The sequence below is a fragment of the Ovis canadensis genome, chromosome 4, assembly GCF_042477335.2.
Source record: "Ovis canadensis isolate MfBH-ARS-UI-01 breed Bighorn chromosome 4, ARS-UI_OviCan_v2, whole genome shotgun sequence".
Classification (NCBI taxonomy): Eukaryota; Metazoa; Chordata; class Mammalia; order Artiodactyla; family Bovidae; genus Ovis; species Ovis canadensis.
Genome location: NC_091248.1, coordinates 45,092,298 through 45,114,490, shown reverse-complemented (window position 1 = coordinate 45,114,490; position 22,193 = coordinate 45,092,298). Strand labels below are relative to the sequence as shown.

At 41.1% G+C, this 22,193-nt stretch overlaps 1 protein-coding gene across 1 annotated transcript in view; it reads right to left on the bottom strand.

Annotated features, from left to right (window-relative positions):
• Positions 1–22,193, bottom strand: part of DNAH11 (dynein axonemal heavy chain 11) — a 357,148-nt gene that overhangs the window by 156,631 nt on the left and 178,324 nt on the right. Inside the window, exons 47-54 of the mRNA XM_069587639.1 lie at positions 20,888–21,053; positions 20,133–20,235; positions 16,608–16,847; positions 14,903–15,064; positions 14,454–14,647; positions 10,045–10,207; positions 8,805–8,928; positions 8,241–8,383 (exon numbers count right to left, since the gene is read on the bottom strand). Coding sequence (XP_069443740.1) covers positions 8,241–8,383; positions 8,805–8,928; positions 10,045–10,207; positions 14,454–14,647; positions 14,903–15,064; positions 16,608–16,847; positions 20,133–20,235; positions 20,888–21,053 — 1,295 coding nt within the window. The remainder of the gene's footprint in view (positions 1–8,240; positions 8,384–8,804; positions 8,929–10,044; positions 10,208–14,453; positions 14,648–14,902; positions 15,065–16,607; positions 16,848–20,132; positions 20,236–20,887; positions 21,054–22,193) is intronic.

Genomic DNA, 22,193 nt, shown 5'->3' with positions numbered 1-22,193 from the left:
AAAAAAATACTTTGAGTAAACATCACTAGATATGCCTTATTTATTGGAACATAATATAGAATGCTGATTTTTAAAAAAACTATTTCCTTTTATACAATTTTATAGTTGAAGACATTTTTCCCCCATTATTTATTGTGGCTTAAATAAGGAGGCTTACAGTACCATATAAATTTCACTTGGAGGGCAGGTGATAGGAGACTGGTGGTAGTTTTCACAGTTAAGAGTTGGTGAGAAATGCAAATTCTTGGATTGAACTCAGGCCTCTGGGTGGGGCTTGGCAAACTGTTTGCAACAAGCTATCCAGGTGACTCTGACACCCACAGCTGTAACCTAATGATCTGAAATTTTCTGTGGGAATACTTAAAGGAAGCATTTACATTTCTAATGCTTTTGCAGTTGGTGAAACACTCACAGAATCTAAATTTCTATCTTCATACAGAGTGGATTAGAAAATTTAGAGAATTTTAAATAAATCAAATAATCCTTAATAACCTAAATCTTATCCCATTAAAATAGACCCTGGGAACAAAATCAGAGAAATATGCTTGTTCACAAGTACTTCCTAAAAAGGGAAAGGATTCCGTCCTACCAGCCTGGAGGAGTGCAAGGACTACCCAGATTCTCATATCAGTAATTTCCACCTTTGCTAGAAGTCTAGCACAGATTCTCTCCCCACCCAGCCTTCCGTGGCAGTGGGCTTAGGCCAGGTTTTTTCGAGAGCCCAAGTGAATGTCTGGAAACTGTTGATTGCTTTGTTCTTTTTAAAAATAGTCTCCACAACTTTAGATATTCTCGAGTAAACCTGAGCTGTTACCTCAAGGAACACTGTTGGGGGGGGGCGGGAAATCACCCTATTATGATCCTATTATATTTCTCTCATTCATGAAAGATTAACATAGTAAAGGACTGATAAGAAATAAGGCAAATAAATGATTAGAGAAAAGGTGTAATATCTATAACTTACCCTTTCAGTTCTGTTGACATATAATTGAAAAATAAAACTGTAAGATGTTTAATATGTATAATGTGACAATTCATAAACAGACATTGTGAAAGGATTCCCCCCGCTGAGTCAGTTACACATCCTTCACCCCATATGTTTACTTTTTTTAGTGAGAACATGTAAGCTCTACTTAGCAAATTTCAATTATACAATACAGGATTGTCAACTACGTGTGCATGTTGGTTGCTCAATCGTGTCTGACTCTTTGTGACCCCAAGGACTGTAGCCCACCAGGCCCCTGTGTCCATGGAATTTTCCAGGCAAGAATACTGGAGTAGGTTGCCATTTCCTTCTCCAATTATCAACTATAGTCAGCATGTTAATAACTAGGTCCTCAGACCGTCTTTATCTTGTAATTGAAAGTTTATAGCCTTCTACCAATCTGTCTCCCTATTTCTCTTACCCCTTACCAACCACTTTTCTACTCTTTCTCTAAGTTCTACTGTTTTTCATTGCACATATTATTGTTACCATGAAGCGTTTGTCTTTCTCTGTCTGGCTTATTTCACTTAAATACCGCCCCCAGGGTTCAACCATGCCGTCACAGAGTTTTCTGCTCTTTAAAGGCAGAATAATGTCCATTGTGTCTGTGTATCCATATGTGACTGTGCAGATAGCTGTGTGTTTATATCTTGCATTTTCTTGATTTGTTCATCCCTTTACGGATGCTTGAGTTGTTTCCATACATTGGCTACTGTGGATAAATGCTGCTATGAGTATGAGAGGGTTTTTGGTCAAATGCTTTTTCTCCATCTACTGAGATGATCATATGATATTTAGCCTTTATTTTGTTAATGTGGTATATCATAATGATTGACTTGTGGATGTTCAACCATCCTTGCATTCTGCAATAAATCTCACTTGATCATTCTGTAGGATATACTTCTAATGCACTGTTGAATTCAGCTTGCTAACATTTTGTTGAAAATTTTTGCATCTATGTATCAAAGATATTGTCCTATAATTTTCTTTTCTTGTGGTGTCCTTATCTGGCTATGGTATCAGGGTAATACCGGCCTTATAAAATGAGGGTTTCCACTCCTTCTATTTTTGGAAGAGACTGAGAAGGACTAATATTAATTTTTCTTGAGATATTTGGTAGAAGTCACCAGTGAAGCCATCTGGTCCTGTAAAATATACCTTTGAAATACTTCAGTCTACTATAACAGGCATGCTAATACTCATCTTATACCTTAGGAGCCATTATCTGGTTATCCCCTGAAGTACACCAGTAGAGACTACACAGGCTAGGGATGCTCAACAAGCATTTCACATACTCGAATGGAAGCCTGCATTATTAAGTTGGCTACCTGAGCTCTTAGCTAACTTCTCTTATCACCATAAGTGGTTGGTTGGTTAGCATCATGAATACTGAATATGATTGTTCGATGATGAAATGATATTGTTCATGATATCTTAGAAATATGGAAATAGCTGTACTTGCACCTCCACTGTTCAACAAACAAAATAGGAAAATACATCTGGAAGTATCCCAGTAATTTTCCCCTTGACACCTTAGACTTTGGGTTTGACCAGTTCTGTGGTAAATAGCTTATAGAAAGGAGAAAGTTTTTGTACTTCTATGCAATACCAATGAGCATTTTAGCTTAATCCTACCATGAAATATTTCTATACCTGCCTCAAAGGAAAGTTCCCAGAGGACTAGTCAGGTTCCTAAAAGGACAGAGTCGGGATTACAAGCTTATAGGGCAGATTTTAAGACTTCAAAATTTGTTTTAAGTTATGTGCTACAAACCCTATATATACCAGAGTTCAGTCTGAGGCTTCTTTGCAGCACACCTTAAACTGGGAGATTTGGGGGGATCAGACCCATCCCCTAAACCGGTGTCATCTACTTCCAAGTACTGAGGGTTCCTGAAATATATCCCCAGATAGTTCCTCACAACTGCAAATGACCAAATTGGCTTAAGTTAGTTCCCAGCAATGGACTGGAAAGAAGAGTCAGCTAAGAAAGTTAAAAATGCCTCAGACAGCTGTGCTCTTTTCTAAAAGCAAATTCTCACAAGAAAAAAGCAAACCCTGAAATCACCGTCTATATATTTTCTACAGCTCTAACATTTGGATGTCAGGAACTTGCTTTTGGTATCCATACCATAGAATTTTCTATTCCCTTCTTTCCCCTCTACACAGGTGTTATGACTCATTTGTAATATCCCCCTTTTCACTGTGCTCTGTAATACATTTCAATTTCTTTTAGATTAGATCCCATAGTACATATTCATTTGTATATCACTAAAGGCCTCAGTCCATTTCCTCTTGTGACAGAAATCTGAATTGCTACCATCACTGTATTTTTTTCCAGTTGATATGTTTATTCTCATATAGAGGTAATCCTCCCACATATTCACTTCAGAAGCTTCTAGCCATAACTTGTGTTTGCATTTATCCTCAAAGTCTTAGTATTTTTCAAGAATGATGAGATCTCAATCTGACGGAGAGAATCCTCATAGGAATGGAAGTCTAGCCTAGAAATGATTCCTCAGTTCAACTGTTTTAATATCTCTATCATCTTTATATATTTTTCTGTACCATCCCCTCACCTAATAATCTTCTAACTTCAGTTACTTCTAACCTTCTAACTTCAGTTATTTTTATGAGGTTCAACAGTGTCTACAGCATGGACACCTTCTACGGGTATTTATATTTATTTTCTTTCTAGGTAACACACAAGGAAATCGTTTCCATGACCTTTCACTTGTGAATATTGGTCAGTACAGATTTTTACAAGGGGTAAAAAAATTTTCACTGGAGAGTTTTAATTATTCTGTTTTTTTCTTAACTGAAAACCTCTTCAATTCATAAAGTTGTATGTGGAAGCCCAATACAGCAAAAAGCAAATGCATTCTTGAAGAGTAAAGACAGCAGGAATTATATTCCCCACTGTATTTCCTTCCCACTTACTCCTGTATAGATGAGGAGAAGAATCCCTTGTCTCTAGGGCTGGCACTGCACACACTAACCTCAGGCCGGTCTGCAGCCCCATAACCTCATATAATGGTGGTTATTAAAAACAGAACATCAGATGGAGATGCCTGAACATCTACTAAATGGGTCCATATCTTCAGGCTATATATCAGCCAACTAACAGCAACGATCAGAGAGGCAGTAAGGTGGCTGACTATAAAATTAAAAATCAACAGCTCTCCTATGCAGAAACACACCATTAGGAAGCTTTTTGAAGGAAATAGGCCTTCTACAAAAGCAATAAATGACTATTTATCATGAAGATTAAATTCTCTCTAAAATACATTTAAAAAGTTGGCCTGATTTCAGCCAAAATTTAAATGGAATGTGCTTAGAATTTGACAAAATGATTCTATTGTTTATCAAAACATAAAAATATCTAAGGGCAACAAAGAAAAGCTAGATAAGTGCAATGAGACACTAGATTAAAAAAAAAAAGTATAATGAGGGTTTCATAACTTGCACAGCACAAAGCTAGAATCAGCAGTAGTATCAAGAAATGGAATAGAGGATTTGGAAACAGACCCAGTTAATATACTATCCGGCACATAATAAAAGTGGTACTTTAGTAAAAAATTAACCTGAAACCTCTCAGCTCACGCTGTGTCACACACAACAATGCATGTATTCCAGCTGCGGCACAGTTTTAACCATAGAAAACCATGAAACATGCAGACCCCAGAATGGCTGCTGCTATGTATGGCAAAACCAACACAGTATTGTAAAGTAAAATAAAGTAAAAATAAAAATTAAAAAAATAAAAAAATAAACCAATGTCCCATTTTATCCATAAAGCCCTTGTGACAAGATCAAATATGCACCTCCACATACTCCCTCATAGGTGGAGCTGACAAGGGACACACTTGGGATCAGTAAGACGTCAGCTTACGGATTTGGGGGAGCTTTGGATTCCTGATTCAGAGAACCCCAAGCCTCCTGTGCTTCTCCTTCTCCTGCCAGAAATACAGACCACACACCTGTCATGTGGCCGTGAGGCAGGAGGCATCAGGATGCATGCTGGCGGGAAAGAAGGGCAGGAAAGTGTGGGTGTGTAAGGGGCTTACTGAGCTAGCCTGGACTCTGATGTGGGAGGGAGGCTTTCCAGAACTGTTCTTGGATGTTCTCTTCATTTGTAAGCCCAAATGAGTTCTTACTGCTTCTAGTGAAGAGTTTTAAAATCTGACAGAAAAAAATACTTTCCTAAATATGTAAGAAACCCCAAATCCACAAAGGCAAACACTGATCAGTCTAGTGTAAAAACTTTAAAAAACTTTTCAGAGTTATAAACAAATCAACAGAGATGTGCCACATATATAGGGCTTCCCTGATAGTTCAGTTGGTAAGGAATCCACGTACAATGCAGGAAACCCTGGTTTGATTCCTGGGTCGGGAAGATCTGTGGAGAAGGGATAGGCTACCCAATCCAGTATTCTTGGGCTTTCCTGGTGGCTCAGCTGGTAAAGAATCCACCTGCAATGTGGGAGACCTGGGCTTGATCCCTGGGTTGGGAAGGTTCCCTGAAGAAGGGAAAGGCTACCCACTCCAGTATTCTGGCCTGGAGAACTCCATGGACTGTATAGTCTATGGGGTCACTAAGAGTCGGACGCGAATGAGTGGCTTTCACTTGCACTCACACACACACATATGTCTTTTAAATATATATATTTAGAAGACAAATAATAGAACAGGAAAAATATCTGACACCCATATATAAACCTAATCGATAAATACACAGAACTCATAAACAAAACCATGTGCAATTCAATGGAAAAGTGGGTCCTTTATGACCCAGCCTCAGAGGTTACTCAGCATCCTTGTGCTGCTCTGTATCCTACCCTGTTAGCTGAAGCAGGGATAAGCTCACCCAAAGCCAACCAGAGGGGCCCTAGATTCCACCTGAGAATGAGAAGAACATCAACGAATTTGCAGGCATGACTTAAAAACTACTACAAGGTGTAACTATTGAACTTAGCAATTTCCCTTCTAAGAATTTATCCTACAAAAGCAAGCAAAGTTATGTATATAAGAAGTCTGTAAAGATGCTCATTTTAGTGTTATTGATAACAATGGGTGTCAAATTGCAGCATGCTTCAGAATCACCTGGAGGGTTTGCGGAAACATAGATTTCTGGGTCCCACCCAGAGTTTCCAATTCAAGAGTTCTGGGGTGGGGCTGCAGAATTTGCACTTTTGAAAAGTTCCTAGGTGATGGTGATTCTGCTGCTCTGAACAACAGACTTAAGATTGCTGCTGACCTTCCCGACTCAGGGATTGAACCTGTGTCTCTTATGGGCAGGCGGGTTCTTCACCACTAGTGCCACCTGGGAAGTCCGATTAATTATGTTACTATCTCAAATTCCATTGTTGCAACTTGTTTTCCCATTTCACCCAACTATACCACAATGGAACAGGGAGAAATCTCCAGCCTTGTTACAATCTGGCCAACATATGCTTAGTCACTCTTCTGATGGGCAGAAAACCCTCTGGGCATCCAAACCTTAAATTCTGATTTCTAACCTCACACCAGAAATGCTCAGTAAGACCAATGCAGAATTTGAAACAGGAGGGTAGAGAAGAATCATAGCTACTCTATACCTGAACCTCCACAGTGTCAGTCCCTCAGTCATGTCTGACTCTTTGCGACCCCATGGACTGTATGTAGCCCACCAGGCTCCTCTGTTCATGGGATTTCCCTGGCAAGAATACTAGAGTGAACTGTCATTCCCTTCTCCTGGGACCTTCCTGACCCAGGGACTGAACTGAGGTCTCCTGCGTTGCAGGTGGATTCTTTATTACCTGAGCCACCAGGGAAGCCTTCCAGGCAGAGGCATGCTCACAGCTAATCCCCCTTCTTCCTGTGTACTCCAGGCTTTACAGGAGTGGCAAAGAAGTTACAATACTAGGAGTAGCAAGGAATATGAGAAGGAGGAGCAAAGAAATAGCTTTTCTTGGTTGGTTACTAAATACTATTTAGGAAGGCTGAATTTTCCATACTAGTGTTTTCATTTGGCTTTCTGCCATGAGTGTGGCGAGGTTTCTTGTTCTAATACTTCATCCTTCCCGCTGCTGCTACTTGTTACATTATATCCCTGTGCCTACACTAGGGCATGGAGTTGTCTCTGTGGAGGAGTTTAGGATTGAACCTCAGATCATCTGAGTGACAAGGCTCAGCTCCTTGCCCTGAAGTACTAACATAGTATCACTTCCTCATCTCAAACTCTTCCTCTGCTCCTTTAACGATTTACAAAACACTTGTGGTTTAGTCACCAAGTCATGCCCAACTCCTGTGATGCCATGGACTGTAACCTGCCAGGCTCCTCTGTCCATGGGGTTCTCCAGGCAAGGATACTGGAGTGGGTTGCCATTTCCTTCTCTAGGGGATCTTCTGGACTTAGGAATCGAACCCAGGTCTCCTGCATTGCAAGTGGATTCTTTACCAACTGAGCTATGAGGGAAGCCCCACCCTTTCCTCACCCCAGTTAACTTTCCCAGCCTGATCCACCTGTTTCTTCCAACAAGAACTCTAAGTCCCAGTTATTTAGAGCAGTAGCTCCCAACCCTTCTGCCATTGGGGACTGGTTTTGTGGAAGACAGTGTTTCAGTGGCCCAGGGAGTAGAGGATGGTTTCAGGATGATTCAAGTGCATTACATTCACTGTGTGCTTTTTCCCCATTAATAATACGTCAGTTCACCTCAGATCACCAGGCATTAGATCCTGGAGGCTGGGACCCCTGATTTAGTCCTATTTGTGGTTTCTCCAAATATGTACCATGCAGTCCACTCTTAACTCTTCTAAATGCTATTTCCTCTCCCTGAAAGCTCTTCCCCAACCTACCGCATCCCCAGAAATTCCAAGCCATACCTAACACAGCACATCACTTTCTCCAGGAGGCCTACTGCCCTTAGAAAGGATGCTGAATGCCTCTGGAATCAGCATGGCTACACTTATTTGTGATCTCTCATTTCCTGTAACAGCATAAGCTCTTCAAGGACAGACACCATGTCCTGCTCACTCGGGTGCTCAATCTGCCTAGAACAAGGCCTTGTAGGGAATCAGCATCGCAGGAAACTTGAAAAAGGTGCCCTCCAGACACTCGAGAAAATATGCAAATGGCCTTTTACACTGAATGACTGGATGTCCTTACAAAATGTATGAGTGGAATTCAAACTTGTCATATGAATTCCCAGACAGAACCATATCAGAGTTGAAACAGCACGTTTAACTAAATGCAAAGAAAGCAAGTGTTTCTTACTTTGAGTTGTCGTCGCACTCGGGCGAAAAAGAATTTCCAACAGTTTTCTACAGAGTCCACCATGCCCAGACCACGAACTTCATTACGAATTCCAGAAATTATCTTGTCTACATCTTCATCACTGAACAGATCAGGAATTTCCCCTGCCCCCAAAGGAAGAGTAGAATTATTAGAAGACTGCTATAATTCATATTTTTTAGATATGACTTAAAATGCTTTCTAATACAAAGTTTAGCTTTAATGACAGAATTTGAAACCAGAAATGCAAATTTTTTTTGTATCTATAAGACACGACACAGTGATGACAAGCTATGACAAACCCACCCACTAAACTTGCACAGGCAGGAATAACATTTACTTCACTGAAAGCCCCTGCAAGGCCTTTCACATCGTAAGCGGACTAAGAAAGCGATACACTTCAAATTAGTTAGGTTTATACGTTTCTCCCCAAAGAATGCCCCGACAAACATCTCAAAGACAAATTATCTCTATTTAAAGTTCACTGAAACCACAGATCATTTGTCTTTGGGGAAGATCTTTCACGGAATGTGTTGGTTTAATCACCTGATGCCAGCAAGTCATTAATCAGCACGAGAAAGCTCTCATCTAGAACCTGGGCATCTGTCAGCAGGAACGCGGTGGGCATGTTCTTGGCTCCGGTTCTGATGTACAGATTGGCAAGATCTACCTATAAGAAGCAGAGGCCATCACTCACACTGTGTTAACATGCTGGCATGCTGTTGGCGAGGGGTGGGCAGAACTGAGACGCTACAGCGGGATGGCTGGGTGCCGTTCTTTCCCTGTTTATACGTTCTTTCCTCTCGGTAACTCTCTTCTTACAGCGGCAAACATTGTGACATCAGCTCCATTTCCGGCACATAATGCTGAGTGTCACGTTTACAGCTTCAAGGAGCCCAAGATGCAAACAGGCTCCCGACAAACAACTCCCTTCTATTCAAGCAAAAGTGAATTCAGTAATGATTTTGTTAAGCAACGCAGTGAAAAGAAGTTTTTGGCTCATTTTAACAACTATCTACTTCATTGTTTGGTGACTTAGAGTTTACTAGTTTTATTTAGTAATATTGAAAGCAAGTGCTTTGTTGTTTGCTTTAAAATAGCACTTGCCACAAACTCTAAGTACTATTTTGTAAGTACTATTGTGATTCAAAAGCAAAATTTTAAAAAACATGTCAGTGTTTCTTGACTGTACTCCCATCATATTTTCACAATCTGATACAAAGTGGAAAAAAATCTCTATGCACTTAAGATAAAAAGAAAAAGGATCTTTCCCTCCCTCCATCATATTGGTGTATGAATACTGCTGATTATCTGGTATGGTCAGCACAAAAGAAAAACATGTTTGTGTAGGCAAGTATTTAATAAAATGTTTTCTGAGCAAGTCTGATAGGCTTATAGGCTTTTACACATATAAATCCTGGTAGCAGTTTACTATTATTAATTCGACAATGAAGGAGAAAGTTAAAGTGTTAATCCTCCAGTCATGTTTGACTCTTTGAGACCCGATCGACTGTAGCCATCAGGCTCCTTTGTCCACGGGGATTCTCCAGGCAAGAATACTGGAGTGGGTTGCCATTTCCTCCTCCAGTGGATCTTCCTAACTCAGGGATCAAGCCGAGGTCTCCTGCCCTGCAGGCAGTTTCTTTACTGTCTGAGCCACCAGGGAAGTCCATGAAGGAGAAACAGCCAACAAAATCCTCTGAAGAGCTTACCCGCCTCCATGCTTGACTGGAGCACCTTTATCTTGAGGCAGAAGGAGCACGGGGCCGCCCGTCACCAGACTTACCCGAAGTTCCTGGATCCCAAAGCCTTGGGTCAGAGTGATCTGGAAGACCTCGAGGCTGCAAACGTAAGCTGCCAGGCGCGAAAGGCTCTGCTTGCCACTGCCGCCCACTCCAATCAAGAGCGCATAACCCTGAGGGGACTGCAGGATGCGGCTGATGCGACATCTGGGGAGAGAAAGTACCCCCAACAGATGACATCCAACGAGCCTCAGGGCTATGTGGTTTCATTTTTCAGATATTTAGATACTAAACTCTGATTTTTATTTCAGACATTCAGTCCTTGTTCTTCTGTTTCCCAAACAAAAAGATGCTGCCTGCATCTGCCCCCTTATCACTTGCTAACAAACCATCCTGGCCAATGACATCCAGACTCCCACTGCTGTGTTCCTCTCCCCCAAAAGAAGGCAGAAAATGAATACAAGGACTTGCATCAAAGCATCACATTTTCCTGATTAGCAAGAAAGATCCTAATGGCACAGCAGTATCCATGTATAAGGATATCAAAGGGAAAATGTATTTGTGCCAGAAACTTTGCTATAGAGTTATTTTGGGAAGAACACATTTGTTTACACCAACAAACACCTCACATGCGATTTACTTCATGCATTTTAAACACTTGCCTTTTTTACATGATTCCTATGTCCCTTGCATGAAAGCTTTCCTCGTGCCTTGAATGGTCTAAAACATTCTTGGAAAGTGTTAGAATCCAAGAGATAAATCTCCAGCAAAGTCAACTAAACCCTTTTTCTGTATTATTAAAGAGGTTCTGAATGCATATCCTATTGATATTATTGCTACATCTTACAGCTAGGAATAAGTTGGCTTTAACATGATCAACATAAGCATGTGTTCAGTTGCTTCAGTCATGTCCAACTCTTTGCAACCCCATGGACTATAGCCTACCAGGCTTCTCTGTTCATGGGATTCTCGAATACTGGAGCGGGTTGCCATGCCCTCCTCAAGGGGCTCTTCCAAACTCAGGGATGGGACCTGCATTTCCTGCATTGCAGGTGGGCTCCTTACTGCTGAGCCACCAGGGAAGCCCCCAATATAAGTATAGGGAAGCCCAAATGCAAAAAAATTAAAAAAAAAAAAAGACTGCTGTATTTGCTCTCAGTTGCTTTCTTGAGATGAATTTAAGCCCCGAACAACCCAAACAATCTTTAACACATTTTTTTTTAAAGAGTACTTTTTGAAAGAATTAAGTTGGGATCGCTTATAGTAGGACCAGCACGCACAATCATTTCCTGAAAACCTTCAATAACTGAAAAGACAGGTTATTTTTCCAAGCTCAGCCACCTCATTAAATTTTACTTCACATGACCACACGACAAAACCACCTTGGAAAAGCTGTTAGATTTCTCTAACACTAGTGAAGCCCCAACTTACAAGGCAGGGTTTTCATTTCATTTTAATGTGTGCTTTGAGGTCTGCATCGACAGTCTGTAAGTGGCAAAGTCTCTTTCTACAGTGTTCAAGGGCACACTGAAATCATCTCTGATGTGCAGTAAATCAGTTTCTAGCTCATAATCCCTAATCAAAGCAGCAGCTTTTCCTTTTAGGTCACTAAGAACTCTGTGCTGAAGGATTACAGGGGACAACTCCTCAGCGCCAACAAGACATCTCTTCCACACGAGTCACGGCAGACGGCCAGTGTACATTAACCCAACCAGAAATAGCATGACTAATAACTCACTTATCACCATGCTCAGAGAGTCTAACAGACGCGTCCTCTGTCTGCTCATCAGAAGACTGTCACTGCAAAGGGATCCATAAAACAACCAATATGTAGGAAGCTTATAATAAAGGATGATAAGGAAGCCTCCCAAGTTTTTCTTAGGCACTTGGGCTCAACATTTTAAGGAGTGACTCTTCTAAAAATCGAATTCTCCACATTTCTTGGGCCTGTTTGAATTGCTTTCCTCACATACTTCCTTCTCTCTTGACTGATTTCATTACTTTAATCTTTGCCCAAATATCACTTGTTAGAAAAGCCAGGTTTATTAACTGAGTGGCATTCCCCCAGATGCATATACTGAAGCCCTAACCACCAGTACCTGAAAATACAGACTTCTTAGGAAATAGAGTGATTGAAGAAATTGGTTATAATAAGGTCATAGGGGAGTAGGGTGTATCCAATATGACCGGCATCCTTATAAAAAGGAGAAATTTGGATACAGACACACACAAAGGGAGAAAGTCACATAATGGCTGATCTCAGGCTGTCAGAAGACAAGGAACTTCCAGGAGCAAGGAAAGAATTCTGGAGCAGACTCTCCCCAGCACCTTCTGAGGGAGCATGGCCCTTCTGACATCTCGATTTCAGACTTCTTCTTGCCTTCAGAACTGTGGGACAATAAATATCTGTTTTTCTAAACTTCCCAGTTGGCAGTGTTTTGTCTGAGCAGCTCCAGCACATTAGCACAGCCAGTGAGAAATGACAGTTACTGGGAAGCGGGACAGGAAGGGAAGATGCCGTCGACTTCCCACGCAGCAGCAGCAATGGCCAGCTGTTCAGACTACTCAACCAACCCTGTCATTCCCATGCTAAACTCTGACCTGGAACTTCTCACTGCACTTAGAAAGAAATACCGCGCCCCCTTTCCTCCGGTTACAAGAAAACACCCTGTACACATGAGGCCTGTGTCCACCTTCCCACCTTGCCATATGCCCTTCTCCCTGCTTCTCCAGGCTGCAGCCACAGGGACCCTCTTTTTGCTTTTGGACATTCAGCCTAAGGGCCACATGAAATCTGCTCACACCTAAAGCATTCCTCCTCCAGATCTTTCCATGCTGAGCTCCTGCGTATCATTTCAGTCTCACCTTAAATGTCACCTCCTCACAGAGATATCCAGTCCCTCTTTGGGAATTCACATGTTTATTGCTCAGGATCAATAGATTTTATTCCTCAGCAGGATGTATCACTTTCTGCCATGTTCCTCACTTGCTTATTTATTCATATCCTTATAAGCATCCCATGGGATCACTAAAACATGAGCTCGATTAGAGAAGCAACTGGATTATCTTGCTGGCTGCTGTCTCCCCAGTACTTGGGCCATGTCTGACAGCAGATGTCACGGAGGGTTGCACAACCTGTGCAACCCAAGCTAGGCACCCAAGCTAGGAGGCGAGAGCCTGTTCAGGCACACTACCTCAGGAAAGGGGCCTTCTTCTAGTTTCCTGCCCAGAAAACATGCCCTTCCCTTTTTTCCTCCTTAACTTGCACATAAGTACTGAATAGCCTGGCAATGTTTCTGTTTGATACTCAGCAGGCACTCAATGAACATTCTTAACCAAGGAAAATCAGCTTGAGTCCATCCTGTCTCTGCCACTTACAAATTTTTAAGATTTTGAATAAGTCACTTACCTTCCTCTTTCTTCATATTCTTCCCTAAGGCTATGGTAACCTACTCCAGTATTCTTGCCTAGAGAATCCCATGGACAGAGGAGCCTGGCGAGCTGCAGTCCATGGGGTCACAAAGAGTCAGACACAACTGAGCCTCAGACACACTCTGAATAGGCTGGCAATGTTCCTGTTGGGCACTCACTTGGCACTCAATAAATATTCTTAACCAAGGAAAATCAGCATGAGTCTGTCCTGTCTCTGCCGCTTATGAACTTTAACTTTCAACAAGTCGCTTACCTTCCTCTTTCTTCATACTCTTCCCTAACAGAGGTACAAGTGAAAGAACATGAAATTATGGTTCTCATGACACTTCAAAAAATAGTATACCTATGTAAGACATTATTGTGACATAATTCATATAGACACTTAATAGTCTTTTAACGGATCCATGACACCTAAACCTATTATCATTTATATAAAAATTATCTACTGTTATACTAAGAATTGTGTTTGACATTCTTGTAATTTGTTGAATGCAAGCTTAGTGACCGTCTCCGAATCAGGCCCATACATTTATAGTTACAGAAGCTAAGGGGATTGGAATGACTTTTTGCAAAAGATAATTTTCTTACCTAACTCAGGTTATCCATTTTCTCTAGCACAGAGTTCAATTTCCTTCCTACACATGTACATTCTTGAGGGCTTCTACAAATTGCCTTTTGCTTATGATATGGTTAAGTGGCTGCACCTACAGGTATGTGACATATTTATGTCATAGAAGAGGGCTGTGTCTTATCTTTTTTATTTTGTGTTCTCAATCAAGTTTTTCTTTTCATTTTTTGAGGTAACATTGGGTTTCAACATTACATAAATTTCATGGAGAAACTTAGTTTTATACTGTATGGCAAACAAGAACTGATAGTTCAAAAAAATCCCAGAAGACAGACAGACAAAAAAAAAAAAACAACTGATAGTTCAGAGTGTTCAATAAGATCTACTGAATAACAACTGTGGACACCCAGCCATTTTTACTTTGTGCAAAAGCATCACAGCCCATCAACTCACATATGTTGCATGGCGTCTTCAAATAAAACGAGGTGCATGGCGGCATTGAGCTCATTGTAGTCATCCAGCGCTTCCGTCAGAAATGTCTTCAGCACCTCCCAGTCCTTCACTGGCGTGTAGCACGGGTCTTGGCCGCCATTAGCAAAATGGCAATAGATGAGGGGCTGCTGAAGCAGCACATGGCTATCTACACCCTGCAGGAGGCGGGAGTGAAAAATATGGTCATGTCAATCTCCAGCAATGGGTCATCTGGAGGCAGAGTGACCAGTCCAGGGAAAAGCTTGTAAATCAACCCATGGGTGGATGTCATCTTCCCCTGTACAGATCTGGAATCACAGCTGTTTCAGCAAGGTAATCATATATAAAATTCATTCACATCCTTATCCCATTTCTGCCCCAAAGCCAATAGTGCCAGAGCACATAGTGACCTTTGGAATTCATTTGCTTACTTCAAAGTATTTATTAGCAGTTTCCAGCAGTTTTTTATGAAACAAATCACAGTCCTTTGTGTCTATCAGTTTGTCTCCATAAACACGAGAAGATTCGTGAAGCCACAGGCGTATTAAATCATTTGGACACTTTAAACACTCAGGAGAGGTGAATAAAATTCCCTAAAAGGCAAGAAGAGAAAAAATTAAAAATTCAAAAGGTGATGACATTCCAAGATAATACTTTAACATATTCTTTAACTGCATGCTGAATTTAGCAATTTACTGAGTTATAAGAAGGGTTATAAAGAGTATTACATATCAGTAGTTGTAGTCTCTGATAAGCAACATTTAAACAATTAACTATACAGTAAGAAGGATTAAAGAATGGGTCTCCTGCATTGCAGGCAGACACTTTACCAACTGAGCCACCAGGGAAGTCTATTAAAGAATTAATTACCAGTATGCACATTTCCAGGAATGAGCTAACGCTGTATTTCAAGAGTCAGCCCAGGAACTAAATATCTAATCTTGGAACTTGTACCTATTGTCTTCAGGAAAATCAGTTTCTAAAACTAGCTAACATGAAAGTCCTAGGACAGTAATTTTACAGATGAAATATATAAGATCCAGAGTCGCCTGTCTGAATGCACACTTTGTGGGTAGTCAAAACATTTTGATTCTCAGTTTGCCACAACACTATTCTTCAATATTTTGGATTTATATAGATCCAGTTCTCATGGGGAGAGTCACCGTGTTCTGGGCTCTAGGGACAACACCAAGGGAGTCATACAGAATTAGCTGTAAAAGGCTGAACAACTGTTGGGTGGTGTTGGGTGTAGCCAAGACTCTATATGAATGGTGAGCAGAGAGGTCTCTCAATTCTTGGCCTCCCTTCCCTCCTATGATCAAAAGTCTGCTTTTAAAGACAGTTTAATTGAGCACAGTCTTTCAGGCAAGTGCAAGAAAGATCAAGATGAAAAGGAATGGTCCACATTCGGAAAAAGCTTTTGCCTAATGTGGTTACAGTTTTGAGGCAACTGTGGAGTGATTTAGAAAGCAGGGTTATAAAAGTATAAGAAATAAAAATCACCAAATACAGAGAAGTCTCATGAAGTTTTCATATTCCACCAGTTTACTACTTCTGTCACAAATGAACTTTGAGCCATAAGTAATTCTTCAATTACTTTTACTCTACTGATAGGCCACGTAAGTTGGATATTTTCAAACTTTCAAGGTTTTGAATTCTCTCTTTGGAACTTTCTTTTCAAATCATATACATTCACACTGTCCTTTTACTGGAGAAGTGAGTTAAGTGTCAATGCCAAACCAAAACAGGAATTTAAGAAATTATATTTTCTCTTGATGTATGTTTAAAAATTGTATTACCTACATGGGCTTACCTACCTATTAAAAAAATGAAAATTATCCCTTTTACTTGCACAAAATGAGACACTCAAATATTTATGTGGAATCAATGAAATAGGGAGCCAAGATTTCCACCTTCGCTTCTATTGCTAAGTCTCTACCAACGTAAGAGGAATTGCTACTTTCATTGATAAAATGGGATTAATAAACCTGCCATACTTCATAAAGCTTATTACAGAAAGAATACATGCTCAAGTATGCAGCATAGTTTTAAACTAAGTTCTATGAATGAACCCAACTGATAACATTTTAGTCAGTGCCCCACTCAAGACACATAAACACAGAGTCATTGAGGTACCTGGAAGACGTTTGACAAGTCTCTCAAATTAAAGAGGTAGTGGAATTTAATGGCCGTGGGTAAAAATGTACGTGCCATCATCTGATGGAATGCGATTGCTGCCTGTATCAAAGTGGGGCCACTCCTGAGAACTGAGGGACCAAATGCTTGCTGCTGGAAATGGAAACTCAGGATTTGGCTGTAGATGGTATTCAGTGCATCCAGCGATGGAAAGTTGAATGCAAACACTGTGAAATGTCTCTGAAAACAAAAACAAACACGAGAGTTGCATAAAATAGAAAACGTAATGGCACTAGTAGATTGGGGCTTCTCTGGTGGCTCAGACGGTAAAGAATCCACCTGCAGGAGACCCAGGCTCAATCCCTGGGCTGGGAAGATCCCCTAGAGAGGGGCATGGCAATCCACTCTAGTATTCTTGCCTGGGAAATCCAATGGACAGAGGACCCTGGCGGGTCACCGTCCATGGGGTCACAAAGAGTCAGACATGACTGAGCAACTAACACATTCACCTTTACTTTCCAGTAGATTACCAAAACAGGGAGGGGCACTTTATTTTTCATCTCTTCCTGTATCCATACCCACTGTGATGTAACTTAGCAGTACCTTCCAATCTGACTCTCAGAGTGCCCATATGACTCGATAAAGGCAACAGAAGGAGACGGAAGTAACAGGGTGCCGGCCACTGTCAAAGGCTTGTGTTTCCACTAGCCCTCTTAAAGCTCTATCTTTGCAATGAATTCTACATGCCTACCCAAGGATGAGAGACACATGACACGGAGCCATGTTGTCCCAATTACAATCACTCCAGCCAAAGCCACCCTCAGTAGCTAACAATTAACTGCCCAACATGTGAACAAGCTCAGGTTAGGTCAGCAGAGTCACCCAGCTAAGTCTCCACTGACTACACAAAAGCAAGCAAACAACACTGAGTGTTGTATGGACAGTGGTAGTGGTGGCGATTATTATTTTAAAACTTACATGTGCTCAGAAAACCTGCACATAAGTATTTACTGTAGCTTTATTCCTAATTGCCAAAATCTGGACACAACCATTGCTGTGGTTCATTCACTCAGTCATATCTGACTCTTTGTGACCCCATGACCCGGAGCACACTAAACTTCCCTGTCCTTCACGATATCCCAGGGCTTGCTCAAACTCATGTCCAGCTGGTGACGCCATCCAACTGTCTCATCCTCTGTCACCCCCTTCTCCTCCTGCCCTCAATCTTTCCCAGCATCAGGGTCTTTCCCAATAAGTCAACTCTTCGCATCAGGTGGCCAAAGTACTGGAGCTTCAACTTCAGCATCAGACCTTCCAATGAGTATTCAGGACTGATCTCCTTTAGGATTGACTGGTTTGATCTCCTTGCAGTCTAGGGGACTCTCAAGAGTCTTCTCCAACACCACAGCTAAAAAGCATCAATTCTTCAGTGCTCAGCCTTTTATATGGTCCAACTCTGACATCCAGACATGACTACTGGAAAAACTACAGCTTTGACTAGACGGATCTTTGTCGAAAAAGTAAAGTAAAAGTAAAGTCTCTGCTTTTTAACATTCTGCCTAGGTTTGTCATAGCTTTTCTTCCAAGAGGCAAGCATCTTTTAATTTTATGGCTGCAGTCACTGCCTGCAGTAATTTTGGAGCTCTTTATTTTGAAGAAAATAAAATCTGTCACTGTTTCCCCATATATTTGTCATAAAGTGATGGGACCGAATGCCATGATCTTAGTTTTATGAATGTTGAGCTTTAAGCCAACTTTTTCACTCCCCTCTTTCACTTTCATCAAGAGGTTCTTAGTTCCTCTTTGCTTTCTGCAATAACTGTGGTGTCATATGCATATCTGAGGTTACTAATATTCTCCCGGCAATCTTGACTCCAGCTTCTGCTCCATCCAGCCCAGTATTTCACATGATGTCCTCTGCATATAAGTTAAATAAGCAGGGTGACAAGATATAGCCTCGATGTACTCCTTTCCCAATTTGGAATCAGTCTGTAGTTCCATGTCCAGTTCTAACTGTTGCTTCCTGACCTGCATACAGGTTTCTCAAGAGGAAGGTCAGGTGGTCTGCTTTTCCCATCTCTTGAAGAATTTTCCACAATTTGCTGTGATCCACAGAGTCAAAGGCTTTAGAGTAGTCAATGAAGCAGAAGTAGATGTTTTTCTGGAACTCTCTTGCTTTTCATGTGGTCCAATGCTGCTGCTGCTGCTAAGTCGCTTCAGTCGTGTCCAACTCTGTGTGACCCCATAGACGGCAGCCCACCAGGCTCCCCCGTCCCTGGGATTCTCCAGGCAAGAACACTGGAGTGGGTTGCCATTTCCTTCTCCAGTGCATGAAAGTGAAAAGTGAAAGTGAAGTTGCTCAGTCATGTCTGACCCTTAGCGATAGTTGTTGGCAATTTGATCTCTGGTTCCTCTACCTTTTCTAAATCCAGCTTGTACATCTGGAAGCTCTTGGTTCACATACTGTTGAAACCTAGCTTGGAGGATTTTGAGAACTGCTTTGCTAGCATGTGAAATGAGTGCAACTGTGCAGTAGTTTGAGCATTCTTTGGCACTGCCCTTCTTTGGGATTGGAATAAAAACTGACCTTTTCCACTCCTGTGGCCACTGCTGAGCTTTCCAAATTTGCTGGCATATTGAATGCAGCACCTTAGAATTTGAAATAGCTCAGCTGGAATTCCATCATCTCCACTAGCTTTGTTCATAGCTATGCTTCCTAAGGCCCAGCTGACTTTGCATTCCAGGATGTCTGACTCTTGGTGAGTGATCACACCATTGTGGTTTCCAGGTTATTATGATCTTTTTTTGTACAGTTCTTCTATGTGTTCTTGCCACCTCTTCTTAATACCTCCTAAAGCATCCTTAAATAAGTAAATGGATAAACAAACTAGGAACATCCAGACAATGAATATTATTCAGTGATAAAAATAAATGAGATATCAAGACATGAAAAGCCATGGAGGAACCTTAAATGCATATTTAAGCTAACGGGAAGAAGCCAGTCTGAAGAGGCTACATACTATATGATTCTAACTATAGGACATGCTGGAAAAGGCAACACTATAGAGACAGGAAAAGGATGAATGGTGGCCAGGGATTCGGGGGTAGGGAGGGCTGACTAGGTGGAGCACAGGGGATTTTTAGGATAGTGAACTACTCTGTGTGATACTTTAATAACAGATACCTATAACTGCACATTTGCCAAAAGCCACAGGATATGTAACACAAAAAAATGAACCCTGACATAAACTTTACGATTCACTTAATAATTTATAAATATTGGCTCATCAATTGTAATAGAGGCAGCACACTAATGCAAGGTGTTTGTAGATGAGTTACAGGGTGCGAGGAAATATATGGGAACTCTGTACATTCAGCTCATTTTTTCATAAACCAAAAACTGCCTTAAAAATTATATTAATTAAAATAAGTTTCCATGTTTCACCAAATGAACCATACATCCTAATCTTCACCCCCAAAGCACTAAGAATCAAGATCAACCATGTGTGAGTACTGACACCCTACCTGTAGTCTAGGATTGATGGTGAAACTGCCCACCATTGGATTCATGCAGGCAACATATTGACAGCTGTGGATTTCTTTAAGCATCACTTTCTGTCTGTCATACCTGCAAGACAGAAAACAGAACCTTAAATCCCAAAGTTGAAAATAACAACAAATCCCACCAGTTCATAAAGGACTTCAGCATAAATTGTTTTCTTTGATCTTTATAATCACTCTGTGATGTTGAACTTGTTAGCCTATCAAAGAGATAAAAACTAAAGCTTGGAAAGCTGAAAACTACATGGCTCCTTTGATGCCAGAATCAACACGTGGAGCTAAATCAATAGGTATTATTGCTGCTTATTGATTCATGTGAGTCTGGTTAAAAATACTCATAGCGAGACCAGGGGCTCTCCCCTACTTAACATCAGGGACTGTCAACTGTGATGCCCAGACATTACCAGATGTTTACATCTTACAGAAAATGTCAAGCTTCTCCTAAGTAACTGAGTGTGAGTTAATATATTAAGGACCTTAAGCTTTAACTGGAGAGTGTACATTTCTGAGATACTTTTCAATCCAGTTCTTCCAATGATGCAAAGAAAATCTATTCCATTTAAGATCAGCAATGGGGGAAGCAAACTGAAACCCAAAAAAGTATCACAGAAGATGCTTCTCAGAAGAGGAAGAAACTGGGGTGATTCTATTTAACAAATTTTATCCATAGTAATAATAATTAGATTTCAGGAGAAAATGAAACACAGAGAATCACTTACCAGTGTCCATAATCAATATGCTGTCGAATCAGAGTGTGGGGCTGGACAGTGCCGTATGAGTCCACTGCAGGCATATTCATGTCATCAATAAAATAAACCAACTTTTTATTTCCTCCTGGACCATAGTTACGACCAGCTTTCTTCTCTAGAGGTTTCTCAAGAACTCCTGAAACCAATATATAATTCTGCCCACCAATCAAATAAAAACGTAAACTTCTGTTTATATATAAATACAAAATAGAACATTAGTTCTTTTTTCTTATTTTTCCTCATCCTCTGCCCGTTTCATCCACTCTGTGGCTTTAGTATCACCTTTCTGCAGGTTAATCCCAGAAACCTGTTTCTGTTCATCTCCTTCTATGTCATACCCTCCTGGAGCTCACCCTGACTCCTTTCCCAGAGTCTGCAGCTGCAGGACTGGGCACACCGGCCACCACATCTGATACAACACCTTCGCTGCTGACCTTCACACCTTCCCCCCCATACCTACCGTCATTCATGAACCACTGCCAGTCCACCCAGAACCAGTCAGTAAGTCCTTCTTTATCTTCCTCGTACTAGAGTCTAGGGACAGTCAAGAATTTCTCGCATCTCTCTTCTCGGGCCATGCAGTACAGAAGTATAAGAGGATACTATATGCAGGCATTATCCTGTGTATACATCGAGTTACATTTCTTCACTTGCCTATCTGACTTGGTGTTGGTATGTTTTTGAGAGGACATCACAAATACAGAAAATCTTGACAGTATGGACCTGAGATGCAGTACCTAGTCACGTGCCTTACTCTCTGAATGAAGTATTAATAGCTTGAGGATAAGAACTCTGTCATTTTCATTTCCGTATGCCTCATAACACCGACAGCAAGTAGCTTGTTAAATGAAAATAGGAATGAATGAAGTAAAAAAATATGTAACAAATTAATTAACAAACCCTTCTTCCAAGCAGCATATCTACATTTCCAAATGGTTACTGAACATCAGTTCCCGTTAGCCACTGACAACTGTCTGTTTGGCCAACATCAAATATGCCTGTTCCCAAACTCAATTTTCCATACCTCTTCCCCACTCATGACCCATCACTTCTTTTTAGCCTTCTGTGCTCCTACCAACAGGATTAACACTCCCAATCAGCCAGATGCAAAGGCTGAATTTAATCTTTCCTTCCTGGTCCCTGATTTGCCTAAGCACAGCCTGTAAATGGCACCTCACGTCTCCTCCTTTTGTTTTTCCTTCTAAAGCTCTAGTCCAGGGTACCATTTCATTCAGCTAACATGTTGCTCAAGGAGACTAGTCTCTCCACCACAGAC